At 37.1% G+C, this 27,507-nt stretch overlaps 1 protein-coding gene across 2 annotated transcripts in view; it reads left to right on the forward strand.

The window, feature by feature from the left end:
- Nucleotides 1-21,367, forward strand: part of LOC131153936 (uncharacterized) — a 37,823-nt gene extending 16,456 nt beyond the window's left edge. For both annotated transcript variants that reach the window (XM_058106382.1, XM_058106381.1), the window contains 3 exons: nt 16,479-16,592; nt 16,785-16,934; nt 20,952-21,367. In XM_058106382.1, coding sequence (XP_057962365.1) covers nt 16,479-16,592; nt 16,785-16,934; nt 20,952-21,092 — 405 coding nt within the window. In that variant the 3' untranslated portion in view covers nt 21,093-21,367. The remainder of the gene's footprint in view (nt 1-16,478; nt 16,593-16,784; nt 16,935-20,951) is intronic.
- Nucleotides 21,368-27,507: the final 6,140 nt, after the last annotated feature.

Below are 27,507 nucleotides of genomic sequence, written 5' to 3' on the forward strand. Positions count from 1 at the left end.
ACTGTAGAACAGAACCATTTGTTAATTTTTTCGAGAAAATGCTTTGTAAATTATGATGATGACATTTACACGAGAAAGGGAGTTGCCAACGGGAGACACAAAAGTATGGAAAAGGGAAAAAAATGATGTATGCATGAACATTGTGTCTCATACAGGGCTATCTTTATGTGTGCACAATATTTGTGCTGTATTAACCCTTAAAGAATGGGTTTAAAATTTTTTTGATGCATGAAAGTTAATTTAATAGAAGAGCATGTGTAAAATCAAGTAGAGTGGAAATAGAGCATTCATGTAGTTGACCCCGAGTGGTTGAGACCTAGGCTTAGTAGTAATTTAGATTATTGTTGGGAGCAAGGAATTCACATTTTGGATTTGTGTAGATTATGAGAAAATATAGTTTAAAATTATCCACACAATTTCAAAGTCCCAAAATCCATGATCCCAAATACTACCTTATATAATTTTTGGAATATTGAAAACTAGATATAAAAATGAAAACTGTTTTGCACAACTAAACAAGTTTATTTCCTACATTTTAATACGAATCTTGAAAACATAAAAAATAGGCTGGAATTTTTATAACTCCTTGGAAAATTAAAAATGGAAAATGGAGAATATTTTCCACAACTAAACAAGTCCTTAGCTTTCCAAATAAAAGCAATAAAAAGGAAAGGGTCAGCTAGGGACATGGACCAAAAGAAAGAATGAGGGAAGTGCAAGAGAAATGCTAGAAGTGCCTAAAGGCCATATCTTGGCATTTTGCCTACAAGAAGATGGAAAGGGAAAAAAAAATCAGGCATATGCAAGAGCACCCTAAGATCAGCAGTTATTTCTTTTAAACTCTTTTTAAAATGGAAACTCCAAAAAATATCACTGTGAATACATTGAATTGCTGAGCAGAGATGGTGACTCCCTCCTCTCAGTGGAGCCCAGCTTCAAGTCCTCAAGCATGGCGAAACCAACTTCGAGCTCCACCCAAAATCTATCCCTAGTCTCCTGTAGCATCAATCGTCTCCCTGCGCTGGTTTCTGGATTGAAAGCAAACCATTGTCCTATTCCTTCACGACCACTTCACATTGACTCTCCCAAAATTCCCAACGAAAAATGCAAATCACCAGGATTCTTCCCCGCACTGACTACTTCCCTTTATTCTTCTTACAGCCTTCGTCTACATCAAAAACTCTCACTAATCCTTCACTGTCCTCTGACCAGTATTGACTAGCCCTCGCCCCGTAATCTATTTTCCCTTTTACCCCCATTGTTCTGGCCCTTTGAAACCCTAAGCATCTTGCTCGTACTAGAAGCTCATGGGTGAACGTGCAACTGTGAAAACTGAGAGGAGGTGATTACCATCTGCCAACTGGATGCTTTGACCTATCATATGATTGAATTTGCAAGTGAGCTCGTCTCCTACATCATTTTGGTGGAGGAGGAGCTCGTGCAGGTGCTGAAGCTGATGGGGGTGCTGTGTGCTGCCAATGAAGGGGATGCAGCAAACTACTGTGGAGTCATTTACAGATAGGCAGAAAACAGTGTGTTTATGAAGGTCCTTGAAAATGGTAGAGGCAGGTTTGTTTGCTTGCGGGAGGGTGATAGTAAGAACTCCCTCGGCATACGTATCCCTGAAGGGGACCGGAAGAAAGGGTGGAAGGATTCCCTTGCAGCCCTGCTGGAGCTATCATCAACCTTGACATAACATCCCACATCCATTAGTCGTGGTTGGCGATGCTCCGACTGTGGCTCTTCAAACATTCAGAAAGCTGAGGAGAAAATTGTAAGTTCTATCATGTTTCTTAGGTTATCATTGTGTCCCTCTTTCGCCGATGTGATCAGACAAACTCTGGTGACAAGGGTGGAGACTAGGAAGGAATTACCCTGTAATCAAAGGGATTGGGGAGGTGTCTTGCTAAATACTGATCCTAATCCCATGGCAGGGTGAGGATGGGGCTAGAATGATCCTATGTTTGGAGAGGCTTTGGATTTGGAATTGTATTGGATTTGGAAAAGATGTAATATAAAATTTTATTAAAATTTGTCCAAATCCACTCAAATTCAAATCAAGGTCTGAAATCCATGCTCCCAAATGCAGTGTGAAAGTTTTCAAATTTTTTGAGGTGCCTTGGGGGCCTAGTGGCTCGACCAAAGCTGGGCTGGAAATTCAGAGGCCCAAGTCATCTGGGCAGAAGAAAACACAAGTTGTATGGGTCATTAAAAAGTGAGGGCCCAAATTTAGGGAAGGATGATGTTAAGACCCAAGCTCAGAAACACAGGAACCAAGGCCTGTGATTTAAATGGAGGAAGGACAACCATAACAAGCTAAATTGGACGCATTGGCTGGGCAGAGATCAGAGGACAGCCTGATACCAGAAGAACCAGTGGCAGAGTGCTCTGTAAAGAGGTTTATACGATCAGGGAAAAACAAGATGTTAACTGCAATCGAGCTGATCCTTTAACTGCAACTACTACGGAGATGACAAACATGTTTTTAGAAGGGGATATGGAAGATGATCTGCTGTATGATTCAGAAGAAGAGATGGGGAATATGTGTGATTCAGAGAAGGAGCTCTTGGTTGATCAGATGAAAGCTGATTCTGAAAAGGAAGGCTTGAATCAGTTATTTGAAAGTTTTGACGTGGATCTTGAAGAGGATGGAGCAGAAGAAGAGGCAATTTTGAAATTGAGTTGGAAGTCAATGGAGAGAGAAATTCTTTATTTGAATCCTGGCTTTACACAAGCATGCACAAATTCTTCCAAGCTCAATTGTGACGGGGTTAAAGTTTTGAATAATGCAGCATTTTTGTCTTCTGACCCCGGCCATGGGTTCATGGGTTCAGTCCTTACCTTGCAGCTGATGTGGTTTTTCCATTTTGTGGTGTTGGGGGTGATCACAGTTATGGGGACCCTTGTTCATCAAAAAGTAATATGTGCATTCTTCCCTTCCCTTAACCTCTGCCTTCTCCAGTAACTCTTTGCCATAGGGTGGATTCTACTGGGGGAGGGCTGTGATTGTAGCTCTAAGGGAGGTGAGAGAGACTGCCTAGACTTGCATAAACTCCTTGGAGACATGGGACTGGATTTACAAGAGAAGGAAGAGGAAAGTCCAGAAGGAGCTTAAAAATCTGGTGTTGACAATTAATTATAGGGGTGGATAAGGTTTTGGGAAGAGTGTGAGATTATGAGGATAGTCAATGGGAATGTTAATGATTTAGGGTGCATGAAGAAAAGGAGTTTGATAAAGGAGGTATTGGACAAGAATTTCTTGATATTATTCTTATCTAGGAAACTAAGCTAGAATCAATTGATGGGGGTGTAGTCAAGACTGTTTGGGGTGGGCATTGTAGGGATTGGAAATTTTTACCTTTGCATGGTGGGCATTGTAGGGATTGTGAATTTTTACCTTTGCATGGTGCTTCAGGGGGTATCCTTGTCCTATGGGATTCACACTTAATTTCTAAAATTAATTCTCTAAAGAGGGTTTTTTTTTTTTTCCCTTCCCGAAGTAAGAGGGAGGGGGTAGTGGTGGCTTTCTTTTGTCTAAAGGCCTTCTAGATCTGCTTTGAGGAGCTCTTTTTAGGAAGAGCTTTTGCTTTATCTTTGGCTTTTGCTCCCCTAGGTGGATGGTGGGAGGTGGCTTTAACGCAGTTAGGTTTCCTAGAAAGAAGAAAAGAGGGGGAGGCGTAAGAATTACTGTGGGTATGCTCAAGTTTGATTCATTAATTAGGGATTGTGGTTTGAGAGATCTCCCACGTGGAATGCTTTGTTCACATGGTCTATTGGGGGTGGGGGGTGGCAAGGGTAGTGGCTACTAGACTGGGTAGATTTTGATTTTGCAGTGAGTGGGAGGATGAATTTCCCAATCTTTCCCAAATTGCACTTCCTTGGACTACTTCTGATCGCTTCCCTATTTTGTTGGAGCCAAGGTGTCATGGGGCCCTACCCCTTTCAGGTTTGAGAGTATGCAATTGAACCATGCGATGTTTAAGCCTTTGGCTAGGGATTCTTGGGTAGAGGATTCAGAGAGGGGTTGGGAAGGTTTTAGATTGAAAATATGGAATAAGGAGGAGTTTGGAGACTTTAGAATTAGAAAATCTAGTCGTTTAGGAGAGTTGGTGGTCTTGGATAGAAAGGAAGGGGAGGTTATTCTTCTGAAATTAAGGAGGCAAGAAGAGTTCCACAATTAAAATTAGTTGGAAAAGGTAATGTTCTAGGAAATGAGGTTATTTCTCTTTTTGTTTTTTCATAAGCCAGCTAATGGGAAAAAAAGTAAAAACTTGATTAGAGAGCTAGATAAGGGGGATAGGAGTGTTACTAATGATCAATGTCTGATCGCATATGTTATCACTGATTTCTTTCGTAATTTGTATTCAAAGGAAGACCACAGTAGACTAATGATTGAGGGGTTAGATTGGATCCTATTTGTGATGATCAAATGTGCTGGTTAGGATACCATTTGACAAGGAGGGAGTGGAGGGGGGGGGGGGGGGGTTGTTTTTGGGATGGATAAAGATAAGGCACCAGTTGCTTCTGTGTGACTGGTTGGTCATGGGTTCGAGTCCAAGGAAACCACCTCTTTACATAAAAGTAGGGATAAGACTACATACACTATGATGATCCTTCCCCAACTCTTGCAAAGTGGGGAGCCCTTTATAGAGATTAGTCAAATATAGTCATTTATTTATTTTTTTTGTAGACAATGTGAGTAGTTCATTGGTCCCTTGGAATCTCCATCTCAAGAGAGCTCTAAACAATAAGGAGATGGTGGAGTTGTCTTCCTTCTTGTCCTTATTGAACAATTGCAACCCATCTGTAGAAAGGGATGTTTGTTCTTGTTCTCTGGATCAATCTGGGTTGTTTACTTGTAAATCATTGTATGAATTCTTGAACTATTTCAATTCTCCTTTTCCTCTCTATCGTCTGATTTGGAAGGTCAAAGTTCCCCCAAAAATAAAAGCTCTTATTTTGTTGGTTGTGCATAACCAAATTAACACCAATAACTTGCTGCAGATTAAGAGACCTTTGAAGGCTCTTTCTCCAGATGTTTGCGTGCTCTGTTGTAGGAATTTTGAGACAGCATCCCATTTCTTTCTGCATCGTGATTTGTATGGAGGATATGGAAGAAGATGTTTGGTACTATGGAAGCGAGTTGGGTTTTCCCCAATGTTACCTAGAACATGGAACGTTTTGGTTTGTCGAGTGGGAACAGGATCATGGTATACTGGTATGATGCATGTTCTAAAATGTGGAATGTTAGGGGTATACTTAATTGGATATATTGGTGAAAATAGTATAATGGCACTTGTATATTTGGGAGAGGATGTTGAGCTGTTTCTAAATCTAGAAGATATTTTCTGTTGTGGAATAGATATGGATTAATAATATAGAAATAGAATTAGAATGTGAGAATTCCCCACATTTACCTAAGAGAAAGTTATGTTATGTGAAAAATATTGAACACAAATTTTGGATCGTTAGATTTAGGGTTCCATAACTAAAATGTACCATGCTTTGGAAAGTTCATACAACATTTGGTTTGCAACGATGTTAGCGTTTTATGGTAACTATGGGTTTGCCATCTCATTTGCTGACTTTGGAAGAAGGATACAGCAGCTCTGTGGGAGAGTGGCAAATTTGCAGTATTATGGGGTATATGGCTGGAGTGTAATGCACGGATATTTCTGGGAAGAAGTTAAGTTGGTTACTGATGTGGGAAAAGATTTAGTGTATGACTATATGGCTTTTTTGTGGTGTGTCAGGTTTGGAATTTTTAGGGAAGCTAGTTTTCAGGATTTAAGGATTGGAGGAACTGGTTGGTTTGATTTTTGTTGTTTTAATTTTTCTTTTCCTGGCTTGAACCAGATTTTCTTCTGGAGATATCTTACTCTCCCTCCTTGTAAATTCTTTCCCTATTAATGAAATTTCTTTTGCTATATAAAAAAAAAAATGAAATATCACTCTGATTACTAACAAGAAAACTGGAATAGGATCATTATGGGAACTGAGTAGACAAATGAAGACAAAGGAAAGCCCTTGAACATACACCTTCCCTTCCTACAAATCCTCTTTAAAGCAAACTCTTACACAATTGTCAATTTTTCATTCATCCAAGGAAAGAAAACCTTTCCTGATTGACATTAGTCCGAACATTAGCATTCCAACCATTCTGTTGAAGGCCAAAAATATTATGGATTACCTTATCTCAATGAAAATTAAGATTCATTGAAAGCTAAGATTCTGTTCTAAGGTTGAGGCTTTTGTGTGGATGCCCATCCTCAATGCAACAACACCAACAATCTTTTTCAGATTAGAAGACCTTATCTGTGTCATGATTTTTTTGTGTAGTGTACTTCGCTGATGGTGTTACTCATGCTCGTCTTTCTATTCCTTCATTTGTGGCTTAAGATTTATTGAATAGGCTCTATAAATTATTTGGATAGTGTTGGGTGTGCTCTAGTTCTTTGGAGGATTTTGTGCTGATTGATCTGGGAGGTTTTGGGAGGCGTAAGGATTCAGGAGATTATAATGATGTGCAGATTTCACCCTTTTTTCTTTTTCTTCTCTCCAGAGCTTTGGTTAGAGAGAAATGCTTGCATTTTTCTTTCTCACACTTAGTCTCCTGCTTAGTGCGGGACAAGACAAGATTTCTTTTTAGCTTCACTGAGCTTTTTTTTTTGGGTTGTTTCAGCAATGTTGCTTTCTTTGATTTTTAAGCCTGATTTTTCTTTCTTTTTTTGTTTGTACGTATGTGTATATATATATATATGTATACATTTTCCTTCGTTTTGTTTTCTGTTTTGTGTAAGGAGGGTTTTTTTTTTCCTCGTATATTATTTCTTTTCTTAATGGAAAGTTCTTTTTTCTGTTAAAAGAAATTGGGTAATCTGTTTTCCTATCAGAGTAGTGTACTTAGTTTTGATTCTATAACTTGTTTTTGTGTTGTCTGATTTGTTTATTAAGTGGTGCTGGCCCAAAGGGTTAATGTTTTAAGAGTTGTTGAAAGTGAGTCAGCTCAAATTGAAGTTAGCATGCTCATACAGAAACAAGTAAGCTCAAATGTGCATGACACAACTCGAGTTCTGAACATTCGTAACAAGTTTGATGATTTCTTCTTTAAACCTGCATGTTTGGCAATTTTCACAGCTACTGTATTCTTGCAATGACTAAAGATTTGATCACGCTAAGATGTTTAAATTGAACATATCTAGGAGCAGATGCAAGACAGAAAAGGCAAAGATTTATCTATGTAGCTTAGGAATGCTTGGCTTATGAAAAATAAGGGATTTTAGGGTTTGTAACTATTGTAGAAAATGGAGTCAGGATTAGGGATGAATGAGGGCTATATTTAATTGGGATTTAATTGCAAGAACGCTGAAACATGATAGAACAGTAGCTGGAAGTTCTGTGCAGCAAAAATTCTAAGAGTTTAGGTAGCCATGGTTAGGGTTTTATGGTGGTAAATGCATGAAAAATATTCTACAATTTTAAGGCTTTAATGGGTAGAAAGATATAGTGGTTTGGGTTGCAGAGAGTAGGAAAAGCAGAAGTTCAAATTGTTAATATTGTGCATGAACAGTTTCTAAGAAAAGGAGGAGAAAGTTCTCAGAAAAGCTAAGGGCTGAAATTTTGTTGATTATTACATGAAAAAATTGAGGCTCTTTCTTTTCTTGGTCGAACTTGTCTCTCAAAGTCGTTTTGTTCAACTGGTCATGGTGATTGTGGCTGGTGGTTCTGATGAGGTTTGGAAAAGGGTTCAGGTCAAAGGCAAATCCTTTAATCTGAAATTGGAGAACGTTGGAGGAGGTAGATGTTTGTTTTTGTTTAGAGAAGAGTGAACTAGTGGATTAGAGTTTTGTTGGGGGCTGCTTGATGGGTGATTGTATCTCATCAGCGTTTGCTCAACTGAATCATTTCAGGCAAGATTTAGGAAGTTGGGCTATAGGGTGTTGCACTGGTGGACATGGAAAGGCAAGTTTTTGAAACTAGGGTGGGGCTTGAAAGGGAAGGGACAATCTGTTTTTGTTACCAGAGGTTTGAAGGGCATTCATTTGAGGGGTTTTGTTGCAGTGCTGAATCTAGGGGTGAGCATTCGGTTGGCTCGGTTAATTAACTAAAAAATTTTGGTTAAAAAATGTCGTTAATCGAACCGACCGAAATTCCATATATAACCAAACTCAAAACCGACCGAATTGAATTTCTGTTAAATCGGTTAACCAATTTTAGCCGATTTAATAATTTAATATATATAAATTATAGATTTTTAAAATGTATAAAATATAAATAATATTTATAATATATAAAAATAAATAAAGATTTAGTATATATATATAATATATAAAAAATTTTAATATATAATATATATAATTGTTTATTATTAATTTATACTATTCGGTTAACCGAAGTAACCGAACCCAAAAATAGAACCGATAACTGAAAATAAAAATTCAATGAAAATGAAAACTGAACCGAGTCGAATAAGTTTTTAACTGAACCAAACCGACCGAATTTACTCGGTTGATTCGGTTTTAACCAAATTATGCTCACCCCTAGTTGAATCGATTGTGGAATTTGAGAGATTGATGGTTCCTTTTCAAGAGGGTAGAAATGGTGTGAATTTTAAAAATGTTGTGAATTTAAAAAAAAAAAGAGGTCTTCCTTGGAGTAAGGAAATAGAGAACTTACAACCCAAGCAAGGACTAGAAAAAATCCTCAAAAGAAGGATAAAAAGTGGAAGAAAAATAAATATTTAACAAGAATTAACCAAGAAAACCCCGCTTTAAACCCTTTCCATCAAATTTCATCAAGCACTTCAAATTTTCTAGTTCTCCCTAGCCTTTCTTTGCCTTATTTTTACCACCATGAGTTGAACTTCGTTTCCTCCAGGATCAAACAACCACAACTCGAGCTTATTTGTCAATTTTTGAGCTTCTAAATCCTTCATAGTAATTGCTCCACATGGATGGGGAGAATGCATTCCTTACCCTATTGCTTTTTGTCCATTACATCATCCTCAAAAATAAAAATCCCCTCTAATCCTTCCATTGGCGATGTAGGTAGATGGAGGCACGTACGATATCCCCAAAGTAAGTTAGATGAGTTAGAATCACATCCATATAGATCCTCAAACTCATCTATAAGCAACCTCCCCGTCACAATCAAACTCACTAATGATTTCACTGTCTGTAGACACCCCATTTTGTCTAGGGCCAATATATTAAAATTGTACAAATTTTATTCCAAAAAAAGTGCAAAAACAAAATACAAGAAAATGAAATACTGAGAAATAAATATTACATGGAAAATAAAAAAAATAGAAAAGGAAAGACAAAAATAAAGAGGTGGGCTAGCAATCTTCAGTCTTGAATTTAAACTTGCGAAGAGAGAAGAAAGAAATTAAACATGTGTGAAAAATGTGCAAAAATCAAAATTAGTGGTGATTGATAAAATTAAGTGTTGATTGATTAAATCAACATTAAGTTGATTGAATCCTAAGACCTATGAATAGAGGCTTCTGAAACACATTCACACATAGACAGAGAGACATGCATAGAGAGAAATCGTATAGGAAATTGTTAAGAGTTCTAATCAAGAGTGAGTTATAGAGCTCGGGAATTGGAGATACTGTGAAGGAAAAAGAGGAATTCTAAAAGCTGCTGAAGGAATTCATGAGGTTAGGGGCAATTGCAGAGTTGAAGGAACCGAAGGTTTGAATTGTAGAAAAGAGGAATTCAAGAGATTCAAGCAAAAAGCCATAGTCAGAGAAGATTGAGGGTCTAACATTGAATTTGAAGACCGGAGGAGTGTGAAGACTGAGGTTGGTTTTCATTTTGTTCTTTTGTTTATTTTTTCTTTTAAATTGCACTAGTTTTGAAATTGAAATCTAGTGGTTTGAAATAAAAATCTTGTGTAAATTGAAAATTTTGATCCAACCCATTGTCTTGGATCCGATCCATTATTTGGATAAGACCCGTTGACCCAAGATCCAACTCATTGACTTATGACCCATGACCCAATATTGGGATTCGACTTGAAAGGCTAAGACCTAGGTCCAACTTGGACTTGGGTCCACTAAATGCTAAACCCAACCCAAATAATTTACTTTAACCCCAACCCAATTAGTTAGTTTAAGCTCAGCCTAATTAGTTATCTTAAGCCCAAAGCCCAAATTGACTATTACCCGGCCTAGCATATAAAATCAATTCAAGCCCAAAAAATTTAATTTACTGGTCGTTTGGTTAACATGAAAATTTGGGAAAATTTTATCGAGAAAATTTAAACCAACCAGGAAATGATAAAAAGAAAAAAAAAGTGGGAGTGGGGGGGGTGGGGGTGGGGGGAGGACAAGGAACTTATCATTAGAGAAGCTTGGTTTGTTCTTGAAACTCCCTTCTTGCTTTAGATCTCAAAAAAAGAAGACAAAATAAGGTTAGATAGCAAAATAAACAAAGTAGAATGAGAGAGTGTGAGATCTGAAGGAGAATGAGAAAAGAAAATCAGAGAAAGAAGAATGAGAGAGAAGATTAGAGAAAGAGGAAAGGAAAGAGAAAGAAGAATGAGAGACAAGATTAGAGAAAGAGGAAAGGAAAGAGAAAGAAGAAAGGAGAAGATTAGAGAGAGAGAAAGAAAGAGAGGATCTGTGAGGAGTCTTATAAAAATCTAGAAGAGAAGAAAGAAAAAAAAAAATAAAGAAATATCTTTGAGGAAAGAAGAGAAGAAAAAGAGGGAGAAGGAGGAGAGAGAAATAGAACGGAAGAAAAGAGATGGAAGAGGAAAAAATGTAGATATATTAATGGGTGGGACACGTGTCACTATTTGTATGGTGACACGTGGCACAACCAGGGCTGCGCGTTCAGATAGTGACATGGCGTAATCTTGGCTGTCCGATCTATGTGTTTTCTGGATGACCGGATTGCTACCATGTCCAATGTTTTAAAAGGCGAAAGCGTAAGGCGAGGTGTTTTACCCTCTGTGAGGTGAGGTGTAAGCCTTAAAGTGTCGAGGCATAAGCATTTTGGGACTGTATTTTTTTAAATAATTGATAAATAAAATCAATTTATATATAGTAAAAAAATGAGAAAAATTTTAGAATAATGTAGAAAAAAAACATTATTTTTAAATATCATATAGGCCAAAACATATTACAAATGGTTCCCATTAATTTTTAAATTTAAAAATTAAAAAGCTTACGCCTTCCCCTTTTAAAACATTTGTTTTTATTATAAAAAGGGCCCAAAATTTTTACATTAAGCCCAAAATCTTGAAATCTAGGGCAAAATAGCTCCTAGCAGCTCTGTTCGACAGCGTTGGTGTTTAATTCTTCGATCAGCAGCAAGTCAGCAACCAGTGAACCCTTCAAGCACTCTCGTCTCCTTTTGGCTCTCCTCTACTCTAGTCGAGAGAGGAGAAGCTGCTTCGTCGAGAGAGGAATTGTCGCTGGAGAAATTGTTGAGAGAGAAGACGTTAGTGGAGGAATCGTCGAGAGAGAAGAAGCTTCCTCGAGAGAGGGAGGAAAGGGGTTTTAGTCTTCAGATTCAGATTTATGGGTACTTTTTTATTTTATTTTATTTTATTTATGTTTTAAATTAGGCACCCCGAAATGCGTACACCTTCCAATTTCAGGTGTAAAAGGAGAGTGTTTCCTCCCGAAGCGTACGCCTTTTAGGCTTTTTGCCTTTCCACTTACGCCTTAGGGCGTTTTAAGCCCAAAACGCATCAAAGCGTGCCTTGAGGTGCGCCTTACGAACACCTTTTAAAACACAGGCCACGTTAGCAATCTGTGTCGAACTTTCAGAGCCGCTCAGAATCTGCCACGTGGCAGGTAGGGGTGGAAAAACGGGTCGAAACCCGACGGTTGACATGTGACCTCCGTCCGTTTAAACTAGGTTTGGGTTTAATACAAGTTGACCTGTTTATAAATGGGTCAACCCGGACCCGAATATATCTATATATATATATATATATATATATATATATATATATTGAACCTAATCCAGTAACCCTACCCTCTTCCTCAGTCGACAGTTGCTCGACTGCCTCGACTCACTCCGTCGCTCGATGCTCAGATTGCTCAATCCCTCAGGGCCTCACCTCAGAGCTCAGATCTCACTCCTCAGTCCTCACAGCCTCATTGCCTCAGCATCTCACCCTCAAGCCTCACGACCTCACCTCACCTTGCCCTCTCCGGCTCTCCCTTAGTCGGCAGTCGCTCTCACTCAGTTCCTCACCGCAGTCGCAAAGTCCCCGAGTCTGCAATCGCTTTGTAGTTTGATTTTGTAAAGGATGAGGTTCTCCGGTTTGGTTTTATTTTTTGAGGCTTTAGGACGAATCGAACTAGTTGGTTCAGTTTTTGTTGTTCCAAGCTGATGGGTAACCCTCATTCCCCATTTCCCCAATTCCTCCAAACCTGAAACCCTGTTCCGGCTGTTTGGCCTTCGACTAATAGCAACAGGAGATGTTGATTGTTGCAGGCTTGTAGCGTTGCATACTGCTGCCATCGGCAATTGACAATTCTACATTTATGTTAAATTTTTTTAGTTAGATGTTAATAAATAAAATGGAGTGCTTTTTTCTTTAAAAAAGTGTCATTTTTCTAATATAAAATGTTTAAAATAAATAAATTATATTTTTAAACAAGTGACCCATTTATTAAACGGGCGTGTTTGGGTTTACCTATTAGTCACCCGTTAATAAACGGGTCAACTCGAACTCGAATCCGAATCCGTTTAGACTCGACCGAACTCGGCATTTTAACCCGTTTTGCCACCCCTAGTGGCAGGGTGATGTCATGTTGACGTCACCCAGTGGCAAAAAATTCAAAAACAAAGAAAAATAAAATAGAGTTGCCATTGAATTAAATAAAAAAAAAGAGAAGGGAATAAATAAAGTGGGCCATGTGTCACCACTGTGGGTTGACACGTGGCCCACTAAGCCAAACTGGGTTGAGCTTGGTTCAGACTAGTTGAACCGGTCTGTTTTCTGAACCACTAGTTTTATTTATTTATTTTATTTTTAATTTTTAGTTGAATTTAAATTTTTGAAAATTGGGAAAAAATAATAAGAAAATAAAAAAAAATCAGGAAAAATATTTAAAAAAAAAAAGGAAAAATAAGCAAAATATTTGAGTTAGCTTGACTCAAATTAAAAACAATGGAAAATAGAAAAACCAAAAAAAATGACAAAAAAGTCTTTAAAAATCCTAGAAAATTTTAGAAAAGTGTTGGAAAATTTCAAAAAATTTCTACAAAAATTTTGAAAAAAATTGGAAATGTTTTTAAATATTTTTTTTGCTTAAAATTTGATGATTTTACTTGATTTTTGGGTGTGTACATTCCAATGATTTAACAAAGGGTAAAGAGGCATTTCAGATCTCACCTATATTAGTTGCGAGGGGAGTTTATCTAATAAGATCCCCTTGTTTGGGGGTCTTATTAGACATTCCAAAATCGTATTGTGGTTGTCATCTTTCTTTTAATTTTATTTATTTATTTATTTGTTTATTTTAAAGGAAAATTACAAACCATTATATTCAATTTAGGGATAATTTATGATTAATTATGTATCGTTTGTAGAACGGGTGTGCAAGGGGTGCTGATACCTTCCCCTCGCATAATTGAACTCCCGATCTCAACTCTGGTAAATGCAGACTGAGACTATTGGTTCTTTGTCCTAATATTAGTTTAAAATACCAATTAACGGGTAGTAATTAGGTGAACTAACCGCACTTAGGTAAATAACAGGTTAGTGGCGACTCCATTGAATTTCAATATTATTATTCCTCGCCGTTCCGAGCCTTTCTTTGGGACATTGTGACACTGTCAATGTGGGACCCGTCCACTTATACTCCTTACCCTTGCTAACACTGTCACAGTGGAACCCTTTTGAATAGTTGGATCTTCCCCAGTACATAAATTTCCTTTTGTATGCCTCCTTAACACCAGAATAATTTGGCTTCTCTTCAAATTTGTTCTCATTTCAACACTCATATTTACTGCCTTCCGATGAGCATAAAACTTCTTGCCCATAAACTTACCAGAGTTGATTCCCTTATCAATAGATTTTTCCACCAAAACATCAGTTTTACCCCAAGTCTTGTCCACACAAGCATCTTGGTCCTTGGTTAAACCCTTCCTTTCAGCAGAAACCACTGGAGGTGCACTGGTTCTTTCCTCATCATGGAGTTCCTCTCCCACTAAAGGTCCAGAAACATCAACCAAACTGCAAGAGTTGTCTGAATGAGTCTGGCTTTTATCTGTTCTTGCCTTTCAAGGCTCACTACAATGATCTCTCTTTCCTGCGAAGAGGTGCAATAGGGTTCCATGGTTTTACACTAGCATTATTTGGTGTACCATAACAGTTCTAATTTTGGTCCCAACATCTTTCTCCAATTGTGGTGGTGTGATAGTGGGTAAGAAGCAGGTGGCTGGAGGGCAGGAGGGTCCATGGTTGAGCTTCCAGCTGCATTGGTAATGGGAGAAGAGGATCTGTGTGAGTCTGGGCCTAGAGTTACCGGTTTATTTTTTTGGTACTGGGCTAGGCATTCTTCCCTTCAAGTTTGAATTAAGCAGGGTTGATAATCATCATTGGGTGTTGTAGTTGGGCTTTATGATGTGCAAAGTTTTGTACTACAAGCTTTAAAGAGATTTTTGATTGCTTTGGATTTGAGGATTAGTATGGATCAGGTGGTTTTGTGCCATTAATTTGAGCTCCAATGTTATTTGGTTTTGGAGTGTTATATAGGTGTTCCTTAAGGTGTAATCCTTGGTCTCTTCATTGCTGGGAGGTGGCTAAGGTTTCCAAGTGCTTAGATAGTTGGAGCTTGGAAAAGGCGTGGGGGGGGGGGGGAGGGGAAGGTGCTCTTTTTGCTCTAGATAGCCAAGTTACTTTTAGCTGAGGCTTGTCGTTTGGCTACACCTCATTATTTTTTGTCTTTATTTGAGATTCCTATTGGATAAAATCGTTTAGTTTCCTGTGACGGATTACTTGTTTGTTAAGGGTTAGTTTGTAGGTCTGAGGTTGAAAGGGGGTTGGTTTGGGTAACTTGGTGTCTTGGATTCTTGCTGTAGCATGGAAATGATTATGGTGTTTCTCCTTAGTGGCTAATTTTCTTTGGCATGAGGTGATAAAACATAAATATGGTTTGCTAGAGAATTGGATGGATGCTAATATTGGCATTGGAGCTGCCCATGGAAGCCCTTGGGAATTGATTTCACAAATTTCATCGTTATTTGTTCCATATATGAAGTATAAAGCGTGGGTTGGTTCTTAGATTGATTTTGAGAGGATTTGGGAGTAAAGGAGCAACCTTTTTTCTACTGCTTTCTCTTTTTATTATGCCTTTGTTGTAATGCATATGTATTTTGATTTTGGTTCTTGAAGAGGATGACGTTTCTTGGATTTTCCGAAGAAATCTAAGTGATAGGAAAGTTGAGGAGCTCTCTTCATCGCTTAATTTGTTCGACTTTTTTGAATCTTGCAGTGTCTTCTTGTAAATCAGTTTATTTACTCATTCCTCTACATTCTCTGTTCTTGTTAATCATATTTGGGAACTGAAAATTCCTCCAAAGGTCAAGGCTGTTGTTTGGTTTAGCCATTCTTAAAAGAGTGAATACCATCAATTTGCTACTAATTGGTAGCGTCAGGTTTTATCTCCTGGTCTCCGTGTGATGTTGTTTAGTAGTCTTGTGTTGCCAGACTTGGATCTTATGGAATGAATTATTCGGTCTTTTTAGTGATTGTTGGTGTGTCTGAGCTTGTTGGAGAATTTTTTGTTGACCTTTTAGAGTCTTTGGGAGGTGTAAGGATGCTGGTAGATTGTGGTTTTGTATTCTATGCGATGTTTTGTTATATGGTTGAAGAGGAATGTTCGTATTTTTAGATGTTAGTCTATGTCTCTTCATTTGCTTTAGGATATAATTTCCTTGCTTTTCTGTGATCTTAGTCTTCTATTTGTTTTAATGGGATTTGTTTCTTGGATTTCCAGTGGATTGGTTGCCATGCTAATCTGAGTTTCATGTCCTTTTCAGTTCTCTCTCCCTCTTTTTATTTATTTATTTTTCATCTTTTTGGTGAATGTGTTAGGTTCCCAACCTTCCTGTCATACTCCGGCTTTCTTTTCTTAATATAATTTCTTTGTATTTCCCAAAAAGGAGACAAACCTTTGAATTGCTTCAATTTCTGCCGCAACACAGAAACTGTAGATAGTTTGATCTTTTTGGATGACTGCAAATACAATTATATTTCACCTTACATGGATAGCTAGGAAAGTTGGTGGGTTGGGTATATGTACCTAGCTCCACTGTCTACATTCATTGCAAAGCCAGCTGCTTTCAAGGAGTATCTGGTTGTCTTGAGTTTTCCTTTATGAATTATGATGATGACCATATTTCGGTTCTACTGTTAAAATATCATGATTGGTTATGCTGATGGAGTTGCAAAAAGAGATAGGAAAAAACAAGTTCTAAAATGGTTTGTTTCGTCTTTCTCAGGCAGAAGAAGCACAGCGGTTGCGGAAGAGAAGAAAAGCTGAAAGCATGCGTTTATTGGACATGGAAAGGAGACAAAAGCAACGTGTGCAAGAAATGCGAGACATACAAAAGAAGGTCTGGGTCTATACTTACATTATCACATATATCTTTTGGATAAATATTTTCTTTATCTATATTGGTTTTGCATTATGTTACCTCTGATTGCTGTCATATATTTCTTTCTAAGTTTAGCAGGACAAAGAATTTCATTTTCAAAATAATGTTTATTTACTTACCTTCTTGTGTTGTGAATTCTTCCAAATACAGGACGAGGAAAACATGAATTTGAAGGAGCAACATCGAGTTGAAGTAAGGAATGAGCTTAATAGACTTGAAATGACATGCAGTGATATGGCCTCTCTACTTCGTAGCCTAGGAATCCATGTGGGAGGCGGTTTACATCCTTTGTTACATGAGGTGAGTTGCTTGGTTTATCTTACAATGTTTTTTGTTACTGATTTAGCTGGTAGGTTGTTGGCCAATAATGTATATCAATCTTTTAACACACTCCTACATGAGCAGCCAATTGCACATGGAGAGAGAGAACTATAACCCTCATTATAGGGAATAGTATAATTCTTAACCACCACACAATAAATGTTGGCAATAAGGTTTGTACCTTAGACCTTATGACAAGCATAGCACTGATATGTTAAGAACCACTTTACCTAAAAGCTGAAAGCATTGTGGCCAATAATGTATATCAATCTTTAACAATTGTAACTTCTAAATATTGAGTATTCTATCATGCAAATGATTGAACTCCTAGAACTTGTTAAAAATTCACAAGGATGAACACATTGTGCCTTAGGTAATGTAAAGAGACATATTTAAACTTACTAGAGTTAGAGAAAGAAATAGCAAGGACTTAGGTAATAGAAAATACTAAAATGTATAAAAAAATGAGAAGGGAATTATCTTGTTTAAAGAACAAGACATAAAAATAAAGATGCCAAAGTTATTTTGAGCAATTTAATGAAAAACTAAGTAGAAGGCTTAAACTTAAAATTGCTAATTGAGGAAAATGCTAGACATTTATTTGCAAAATTAGAATTAATGAAGTTAAGTTTGCATTAAAAAACATGAAAAATTGAGAAGGTATCTGACTAGATAACATCCCAATTGAAGTTTAGAAATGTGTAGGAGATAACAAAGTATATGATTAACTAATTTATTTAACACAATTACAAAAACTAAGCAAATGCTAGACGAATGGAGGAAAAATAATTTAATAATTATATACAAAAAATAAAGTAGATATTCAAAATTGTAATAACTATTTTGGAGTTAAACTTATGAGTCATGCAATGAAACTATGGTAGTTGAACAAAGATTAAGGTTAGAAACAAGGTCTCAGAAAATCATTTTGGTTTTATGCCTAGGACATCTATTACAAAAGTTATATATCTTTTATGAAGAGTAAGGGAAAAGAAGAGTAACTTGCATATGGTTTTTTTGAACTTCATGAAAGTCTATGATAGGGTACTTGGGGAAGTTTTATGGTGGGTTTTAGAAAATAAAGGCATACGTAGTAGGTATACTAATGTTATTGAGGATTTGTACGATGGAGTAATGGCTAGCATTAGGATTACATGTGGGCGAGGCTAGGGAATTTCCAATCACAGTAGGTGTACATCATGTATCTACTTTAAGACCTTATCTTTGTACTCTAGTGATCGATAAACTTTATAGGAGTATCCAAAATGAGATTCCGTGGTGTATGTTGTTTATATATGATATTATATAGGTTGCTGAAACTATGGATAGAGTAGAATTAAGTTAGAATTGTGGAGAGAAGTTTTATAATTTAGAGGTTTGAGGATAAATAGAAATAAGACAGAATATATGAAACGTAATATCAGTCATAGTAGGAGAAATTTTGGAGTAAAGGTCAAACTTGATGATCGAGAAATCAATAGCACTAGTAGATCTCAATACCTTAGATTTATTTTGCAAGTTGAAGGAGAAATTGAAGAAATTGTAATGCATAGAATTAAAGTAGGTCTGGTAAAATGGAGAAAAGTTTCAAGTGTTGTGTCATAGAATACTTTTAAAATTAAAATAGACGTTCTATAGAACGACTGTAAGACTAATTATGCTTTATGGATCGGAATGTTGAGTGGATTAGAAATAACATATCCAAAAGGTAAAAGTTGCTGAGGTTAGAATGCTAAGATAGATGAATGGTATAGAAGGAGACTAGTGCGTAGTAAGTCAAACATAAGTAGGCTCTCAGATGGTTTGAGCACCTACAATGTAGGCCAAATAGTGTAGAGTGAGGAGTGAGCTAGTTATTGTAAGGGATAGTAGAAAGGGTAGGGGTATTACCTAAAATAACTTGGAATGAGATAGTAAGAATTTAATAGTCATGAATTTATTAGAAGAAATTGCCCATGAGCCATGATCGTGTAAATTGCCGGAAAATAATTCATCTAGCTGATTCTACCTATTGATACTTTAACGCTTGGCGTCTTGTTGTATTAGCACACTGTGACTGGAAAACAGAAACATGCAATAAATTATGCAAATTATGTATGAAACTTTGGGATATGTCAAAATGTATGATTATGAATACTTTAGAACCAAAATGGAGAGCTTCAATTCTTCTTCTTTTAGTTAAAAATTGAATTTGTATCAATATTTAAAAAATTTGAGAATTTTTTCTGAAAATTTCAAAAATTTTGCTGAAATTCCTAATTTTTCAAAATTTGGACAAAAAATTTGCCAAAAAACAGAAATTGTGAGTTGTTTCCATTTCTCCCCCTTGAAATCTAAAATTTTGGCATATATTTTGGCAAAAATACCAATGCTGTGATGTTACATAATCGGAATTGAGTGCAATAGCAATGAATTATTTGAAAACATGTACATCTTTTGTGCATTAATAACATGCTTTTTAAGCTCCTAGCTTAATGAAATTATAATCTTTTCAAGAGAAAATTATATTGCAAGGAAGAGATACAAAGTGGAGGAAAGTAGTAAACAAAAAGAAATGAAGAGAATAAAGTGTCAATTCCACAAAGCCTTCTCTTTGGAAATCAAAATGTATATAAATATATATGTGTGCCGTGGGGAGAGCCCTGAAAACCAGTGCCTTCATTAGCGATAGACAGATTTAGAAGCTAGAATTTGCTAGGAACAAGCTTTTTGGTTAATTTGGTGAGCAGTTGGGGTATCCTAACTTTTTGGAGGCTTTTCTGTTAACTGCCTTTAGGGATTTTGGGGGGAAAAGGTAAGCGAGAAGATCATGGCAGTCTGCAGTTTTTGCTTTCTTATGGGTGATTTGTCTTCAGAGAAATGATTTTCTATGTTTATCATATATCTGCTGATTTTATGTGCGGATCATATCTTTTGTATTGTTATGGGCCTTCTCTTCTGGATATTTTTTGGTGTATTGGTTTCTATAATCTCCAGTATGATTGGTTGGCATTGATCTCATGTATTTGTTTTGTTTTTTTTTGTTTCTGTGATTTCTATGTTCTTTGTAGGAGGGTTTTTTATCCTTGAATATCCTCTTTTCTATAAAGAAAATTTTATTTTATTTCCAAATAAAGGAAGAACTATTTCTGCTCCATCCACTCTTGCCATGTGGGCTTGTGACAATGCACTGGCCTGTGGAGCACAGCATTTACTCTTTACCACACCATGATTTTTTGTCACTTTGGCCACGTCACTAACGCTTGGGATTGCCTCTAAATATCTGAGCTCTTTGAATTGGCAATTCCAAAGCACTCCATTGCACTGACATATGGGTTGGAGTCACGCTTGCCATGATAATACCTTGATCAAAATCTAATAGTTCGAAAGTTATCAAAATTTCAAAATATTAGCGAAATTTATTGAAATTTGAATTATAGAATGAAATTTTCTGAAAATTTTAAAAAGAGATGCATAGGAGTGAAGTGAAAATTCTCTCTTAAATTATTTTACTTATTTTTATCGAAATAAAAAATTATTACAATATGAAAAAAAAAAAAATTTATTTAATCATTCATGTCTAATTATTATTATTTGTATAATAATAATATTTAGATGATTTATGAATTTCGTTTATATTAATTTATTCATTAAATATGTTTAATGTGCATTTTCTTACAAATATTTTTGATGCACAGTATATTATAATTTTTTCACCTTATACGCAATATAGATGTATTTACTTGTAATATATTAATCTTAAAATCTACATTATTATGTCTGTTAATCATTTCTAGAGCTTCATATAAGAATTTCATTCTTCTAATTTTTATTATTATTTCAAATTGAAATCAAAGTAAGCATCTAAATCAAAATTTTCGCCCATTCCTACTTTTGGAGCTGTGAAATCGAAATTTAAGACTTTGGTAGTAGCCAGGTTGAGGAGTCTGCCAGATAATTCCTAGTTCTTGCAGAGTTCTCAAAATCATTTCTTAGCGGTGGCTATCGTCATTTCAGGTGAATGCGGCTTATAAGCGAGGGTTGCTGAGTTTTCACCCAGACCGAGCGTCAAGAACTGACATCCGCCAGCAGGTTGAAGCTGAGGAAAAATTTAAACTTATATGTCGAATGAAGGAGAAGCTCTTACCGTCTTGCTGATGTAGAATATTTAATGCTTTTTGTTGTGATCAAATTTTACTAATCACCTCGTTGGTATTTTTTTAACATTGTTGGAGCCCATGCCTTCGCCCCAGGGTTTCATTTTTTTTTTTTTGTTCCCGCTACAGAAGCAGTTGGCTTTTCCTTGGCTGCTTTTCCCCCGATGGTCATCTTTGTAAAGCGGTTGTAATTATGTTTTTGTATTTAGATTGCAAAATTTTTTCGGCGATGGAATAATCTGTTGCAAGAGGGAATTGGTAAATTGCACCTTCATCCACAGATTTTTTTTTTTTTTTTTTCAAGTACGTCTGCTTTCCTTTCATGGATGATCTATTTATTTGTTTATATCTGTTCCCAGCAGCATTATACCTAGTAGGAAAAGAAGAAGAATATGATATGTGATAAAATGAAGTTCTGGCTTAAACTAATTGGTAATATTGTGAGGACGTTTTGGTCTTCAGTTGACTCTGATGAACAATTTTTGGCTGAGAGACTTGGAGTTTCCTTGATTCACTTGAGCAAGGGGATGATGAAAAACTCATGATTGTTCTCTCCTTTTTTTTTTTTTTTTTCCCTTTGATCTTGTTTTGCAAATGGAATGATTTAGATTTCATGGGATCATTCTTTAAACTAGATATACCCTTTGCCATTGAAGTGAATTTTCTAAGGAGTTGGATATCTAAGGTTCAATAGATTTACTTCTGGTAATACTCAGAACCTACTTAAATATTTCTGCAAATTGAAATGTTTAGTTTATTAGATCTGCTCAATTTCTTTTGCTATAGGTATTAACTTATGGTGTGTTTGGATTTAAAATGGAACTGCTACTTTCTTTTTTCTCTAAATTTTGAGGTATGGTCCAGCAGGTGTGGTTATTCTTGATAGATTTTAATATATCTTGTTCTATTTGAATTTTTAGTTTTCTTACGTTTCCTTGCCAACAGTATGGGCTGTTTGTTCTACTGCTTGTAATTTGTCATTTAATTTCATTAGACTCTATAAAAGTTATGTTATTTTTTTTAAGATATAATTACGTTCCTAACATTGTTTGCCTCCATTTGAAGAGTTAAAAGGATTAATTAATGAATTTTTTATCGGCACACGGAGAATTTTGAAATTATTAAATACGTCAAGTGTTTATGTAAGATCTAATATGATTATGTCATGTGAAAATGAATTTAAAAAGAAAATAAATTTGAAAATGAAAATTTTTTTAAATGAGAAAGGTGAATTTTTAAAATGGGAAAATGAATTTTTAGTCTAAAATGAGAAAAAAATGAAATGAATTTTGAATTTGAAGAAAAGGGAAAATAAGGTGAAACTTCACACGTTCGGTTCTTCACGCACAGCGCATGAGTTCATGCGCCTGCGAAAAAACGATGCCGTTTTACTTGATCAAACAGAGAAAAAATAATAATAATAAGGGATCGACATCGTTCAGGGCCCCTGTTGTCTTTCTCCCTATATGCTTCCCCCGCATGCGCATCTTTCTCACTCTAGCGTCAATTCCGCCATGGAATTAAGCATATAGGCTTTCACTGCCGCCCTTTGCCACCACCAACTCCCCCAAAATGGTTGCGCCTAAAGTGAAGGTATTAATTTTATCTTTTTCTTCAATTCAAAATGATACATGACTTTATACAGGAAATGATTGTTGGAGATATACACTCGGTAATTGCAACATAAATGAGGATTATTTCCATACATTTGAAGCCAAGATTCTAGGAGAGAGTTATGGCTTGTCTGGGTGTTGACTTATCATGCCCTTGTAAGAATGACTGGCTGTTAAGGATACCAATCTTGTATTGATGGGTAAGAAAGGGTAACCGAGGTAGCGACTTGGGAAGAGAGTCAGCTAGTTGATCAGAAGTATGAACATAGGAAACACGTAGGTGACCTGTAGCAACTTGATCACGAACAAGTGGAAGTCGATGGCGATGTGTTTAATACGAGAATGTAAGACTAGATTGGCATAGACATAAGTAGCACTCATGTTGTCACAGTAGATGATCGGAGTAGGAGATACAGGTACATTGAGCTCTTGAATGAGATTCATTACCCAATTTACTTTAGCTGCAGCAGAGGCGATAGCTTGGCATTCGGCCTCGATGGAGGAGCGAGTGATAGTCTTTTGCTTTTTAGAACTCCAAGAGATCGGATTGGCGCCAAGAAAAAAGAACATAAGCAGAGATTGAAGTCTAATCATTAGGATCACTAGTCCAATCGGTATCCACAAATGGATAAAGTGTCCAAGGTGAGTTTGTGCAAAGCATAATGCCATAGTCAGGAGTTCCAACCAGATAGCAAAGCAAGCGTTTAACTCCAAACCAATGAAGGGTGGAAGGAGAATGCATAAACTAAGATAGCTTGTTAATGGAAAAAGACACGTTAGGACATGTCAAGGAGAGGTATTGTAACAACCAAAGAGTTTGGCAATACGAGGTAGCATCAGTTGGTGGAGAGCCATCAGACAATATGAGAGCTTTAGTAGTTGCAAGAGGGGTAGAGAGAGTCTTGGCATCTGCCATGTTAACTCGATGCAAAAGGTCTTCGATATATTTCCTTTGAGACAAAAACAAACTATTAGAGGTAAACTGAGCTTCAACCCCAAGAGAATATGTGAAATTACCAAGATCTTTAAGAGAGAATCGTTTGGTAAGAACGGTGATGAAGGCAGTGCAGCGAAGGATCCAATGATGATGATGTCATGAACATAAACTAATAGATAAAGAACCGTGTTAGAAAAGTGGAGCATAAACCATGAGGTATCCGACTGAGAGTTGGTGAAGCCTTTCGAGATAAGAAAGGTGCAAAGTTCATGGTACCATGCACGAGGGGCTTGTCGAAGTCCATATATGGCCTCGTGTAAGCAACATACATGATCAGGAATATTGGGGTGGGTGAAGCTAGAGGGCTGGTCCATGAAAGCTGCCTTAGATAAAGAGCCCTGCAAGAACACATTATTCACATATAGTTGGAAAAGAGACCAACCGATAATCAAAGCAAAAGTAAGTAATAACCGAATAGTTGCAGGTTTGACAACCAGGCTATAGGTTTCAGAAAAATCTATCCCATGTCGTTGATGAAAACCTTTAACCACTAAGTAAGCTTTATAACGAGCTATGGACCCATCAACATTCCTCTTAATTCGATAGACACACTTACACCCAATAACATTTTGTGTAGGAATGCATGGAACAAAAGACCATGTGTGATTGGAGAGTAAAGCATTGTATTCATCACTTATGGCTTGTCGCCATGAGAGGTGTTGCTGGGCTTGCTTGAAGGTGGAAGGTTCAGTAGTTGGAGCAGTGGTGTGAAGGTCAAAAATGCATTTTGGCTTTGTAATGTTATTACATAGCTTGGTATTATAAAGGTAAGGTTCGACTATAATTGTAGATGAGAGAGAGGATATTGAAGATAAGCTACTTACTTGGGAAGGACTGGATGCATCCAAAGATGGAGGTGTGAAGGAGGGGCCCGAGATTGAGATGGCCTAGTTTAGAGATTCAGTCCTGTAAAAAGAAGAATCACCATGTGAAGTAGAAACAAGAGGAGGAGATGTAGGCTCAACTCGAAGGGTAGAGGTGACAGGCAACTGGGAGTGATTAGGTGAAAAAACAGGAATGGACACTTGAGTTGATTTGGATAACCAAGTTGTGGAGGAATGTAAGATTAAGGATGATGCGGTATGAGATGTGTTATTCTGGAAGGGAAGTGTGTGTTCCACAAACATGACATGACTAGAGATGTAGATTTTATTGGTGGAGCGATCAAGGCACATATAGGCATGATGTGGAGTTGAGTAGATTTTATTGGTGGAGCGATCAAGGCACATATAGGCATGATGTGGAGTTGAGTAGCCAACGAATACACAAGGATGGGACTGTGGTTGGAGTTTGGGAAAGGTGTAGGGTCGTAACCATGGATAACACAAACAACCAAATGTTTCTAAGGATAATTAATTAGGTGAATTCTTAAAGAGATAAGAGAAAGGAGATTGATGACATGTTACTAGAGAGGGCATTCAGTTGATGAGGTAAACAATGGCTTGAAATGCTAAGGATCAATATTTAAGCTGAACCAACGCATGATGTAGCAAAGTTAGTGCAGTTTCAACAACATGGCGATGTTTACTTTTAGCTATGCCAACGTGTTCTAGAGTATGAGGAGGATATTTTAGATATTGAATTCCAACCAGAGAGAGAAAATGTTTGAGACTAGTGGCTTCGCCAGTTCCATCTGTATAAACAGTTTTAATCATTGTAGAGAAATAATTTTCAACAAGAGATTTAAACTATTCAAATATGAAAGGTAACATTTGATTTGTTCTTGATTGGATAAATCCAAGTATATTTGGTAAAGTAATCCACGAATAAAACATAATAGTGAAAGTTATCAAAAGAGCAGAGATGAGTAGGTGTAACGCCCTAGACCTACCACGTGGGGCTTAGAGTGTTAAGAGACCAAACATGCGTCTCTGATACCATTCACGCAGCAGAATTAATTAAATAACCTCAATCAAAATACCAGCGTTCTATGTTTACATATGCAAACCCATAAAGAACAATATTATTCTTCATATTACATAACCAGAATAAAATATATTAAACATAAAACTAAACACATATCTGTTCTAATATCCACTGACAAAAACTAACCCTGCCCTGGAGCTATCTAAGCTTAATCACCTAGAAGACCTGAAAAGATTAAATTTTCATCGGGATGAGACACTTCTCAGTAAGGAAGAAATAAGTTACAATAGTGTGTGGCTGAAGTGTGTAATATATAATTACAAAATATATATGCAAATGTATTTCACTATCCATAGCAGCCAAGAAAACGCATTCATAATCACATCATTGTCGACTTCTCTGTCACCCACTGATATACACACATACATAATTATTTTTACTGATAATTCCCGAGAATAGGGAAGTCTACCCGCCTATACAAGTTGATTCCTTCTGCTCTAGTGCTAACACCAGGGCACTCACCTTTCTCAGTAAGCCCTCGAGTTATGCATTCAGGTAAAGTCTCTGAGAATAGGGAAGGTCACTTGCCCATAAAAGTGGCTTCCCTCTGCTCTGGTATCCACAGATAATTACCAGAGCACTCGTCTTCCTTAGCAAGCCCTCGAGAGGAGTAATCTACTTTACCATAAATATTTATGCAATTAAAGTCACACACAACCAATAATAACCATTTCACAAAGTTCCACATGTACACACATATCACAATAACCCACACAGGATTTACACATTCCACATTCTCACCCACACAAAGTCCATATCCACATAGAATACAGTATCAACATAGGACTCTAATCCATATAAAATACATGTCCACATAATACTGGTCCACACAAGACTATCATACATACAACATACATGGAGCACAATAGCTTCATTTGAAAGCATATAAATGTTACCTGTAACTACATCTCATGTGTGCTCGGCATCACCCGAAGTCATAGAATACACCTGTGCTTGGGTAGTACCCCTCTAGTGACCGCCTCGGGGTGTCTGGTTACTGCTCCCATACTACTGTTGTGGAGGTGTGTAATTCAAGGTCACTTGACCATCCTGCGTTCGATGTCCTACCCCACCACATCGGTAACAGCCAGCTTATCCAGCTCTACACTCGCCCAAAATGCATCTTATGGCATCTAAGACAGGTAGGACGCTGAGAATTCCCCTGAGGGACTCGAAATCCCGTCTCCTGTCACTGACCCATAAAATTACTGGGCCGCTTCCATGAACTCTAGCTGGAGCTAGACTAAAACCCCTAAGACAAGGGTCTCTTCTTCTGGTTTACTACTTTCTCCCCCTCTTGAATTCTGGCCTCAACCATCATGGCCCTGTCCACCAGTTTGGTGAAACTCTGTGTCAATAATGCCACAACCTGTGATCATACACTCTGCCTCAGATCTCTCTTAAACATCCGAGCCTTCTTCAACTCATCAAGGACCATATGTAGAGCGAAATGAGACAGCTCCACAAATCAGGCCGCATACTACTGCACAGTCATGGACCCCTGTGTCAGATGCAAGAATTCCTCTGCCTTCGCCTTTCTAATGACAATAGGGAAGTATCTGCTGAAGAAAACCTCCCTAAAAAGACTTCAGGTAATACATGCATACCCTAGTCACAGTTCCTCCACCAGTTTAGCCGATCTCCACCATCTCTTCGCCTCCCCCACCAATTTATAGAAGGAAAACCACACCTTCTATTCCTCTATGCATCCTAGCACACCCAACAGCTCCTCCATCTCTTAAACCTAGTCTTCATCCGTAATCAGGTTCGGTCCTTGTTGACCTCATAGGTTATACCCGATTTTGATAATAACAAATACTCAAGTATTTAATGGCTATCTAGTTCATGTGCAGGTTTATATTCGTAGATACTTTGATGGC

This window comes from Malania oleifera, chromosome 4, assembly GCF_029873635.1.
Source record: "Malania oleifera isolate guangnan ecotype guangnan chromosome 4, ASM2987363v1, whole genome shotgun sequence".
Classification (NCBI taxonomy): Eukaryota; Viridiplantae; Streptophyta; class Magnoliopsida; order Santalales; family Ximeniaceae; genus Malania; species Malania oleifera.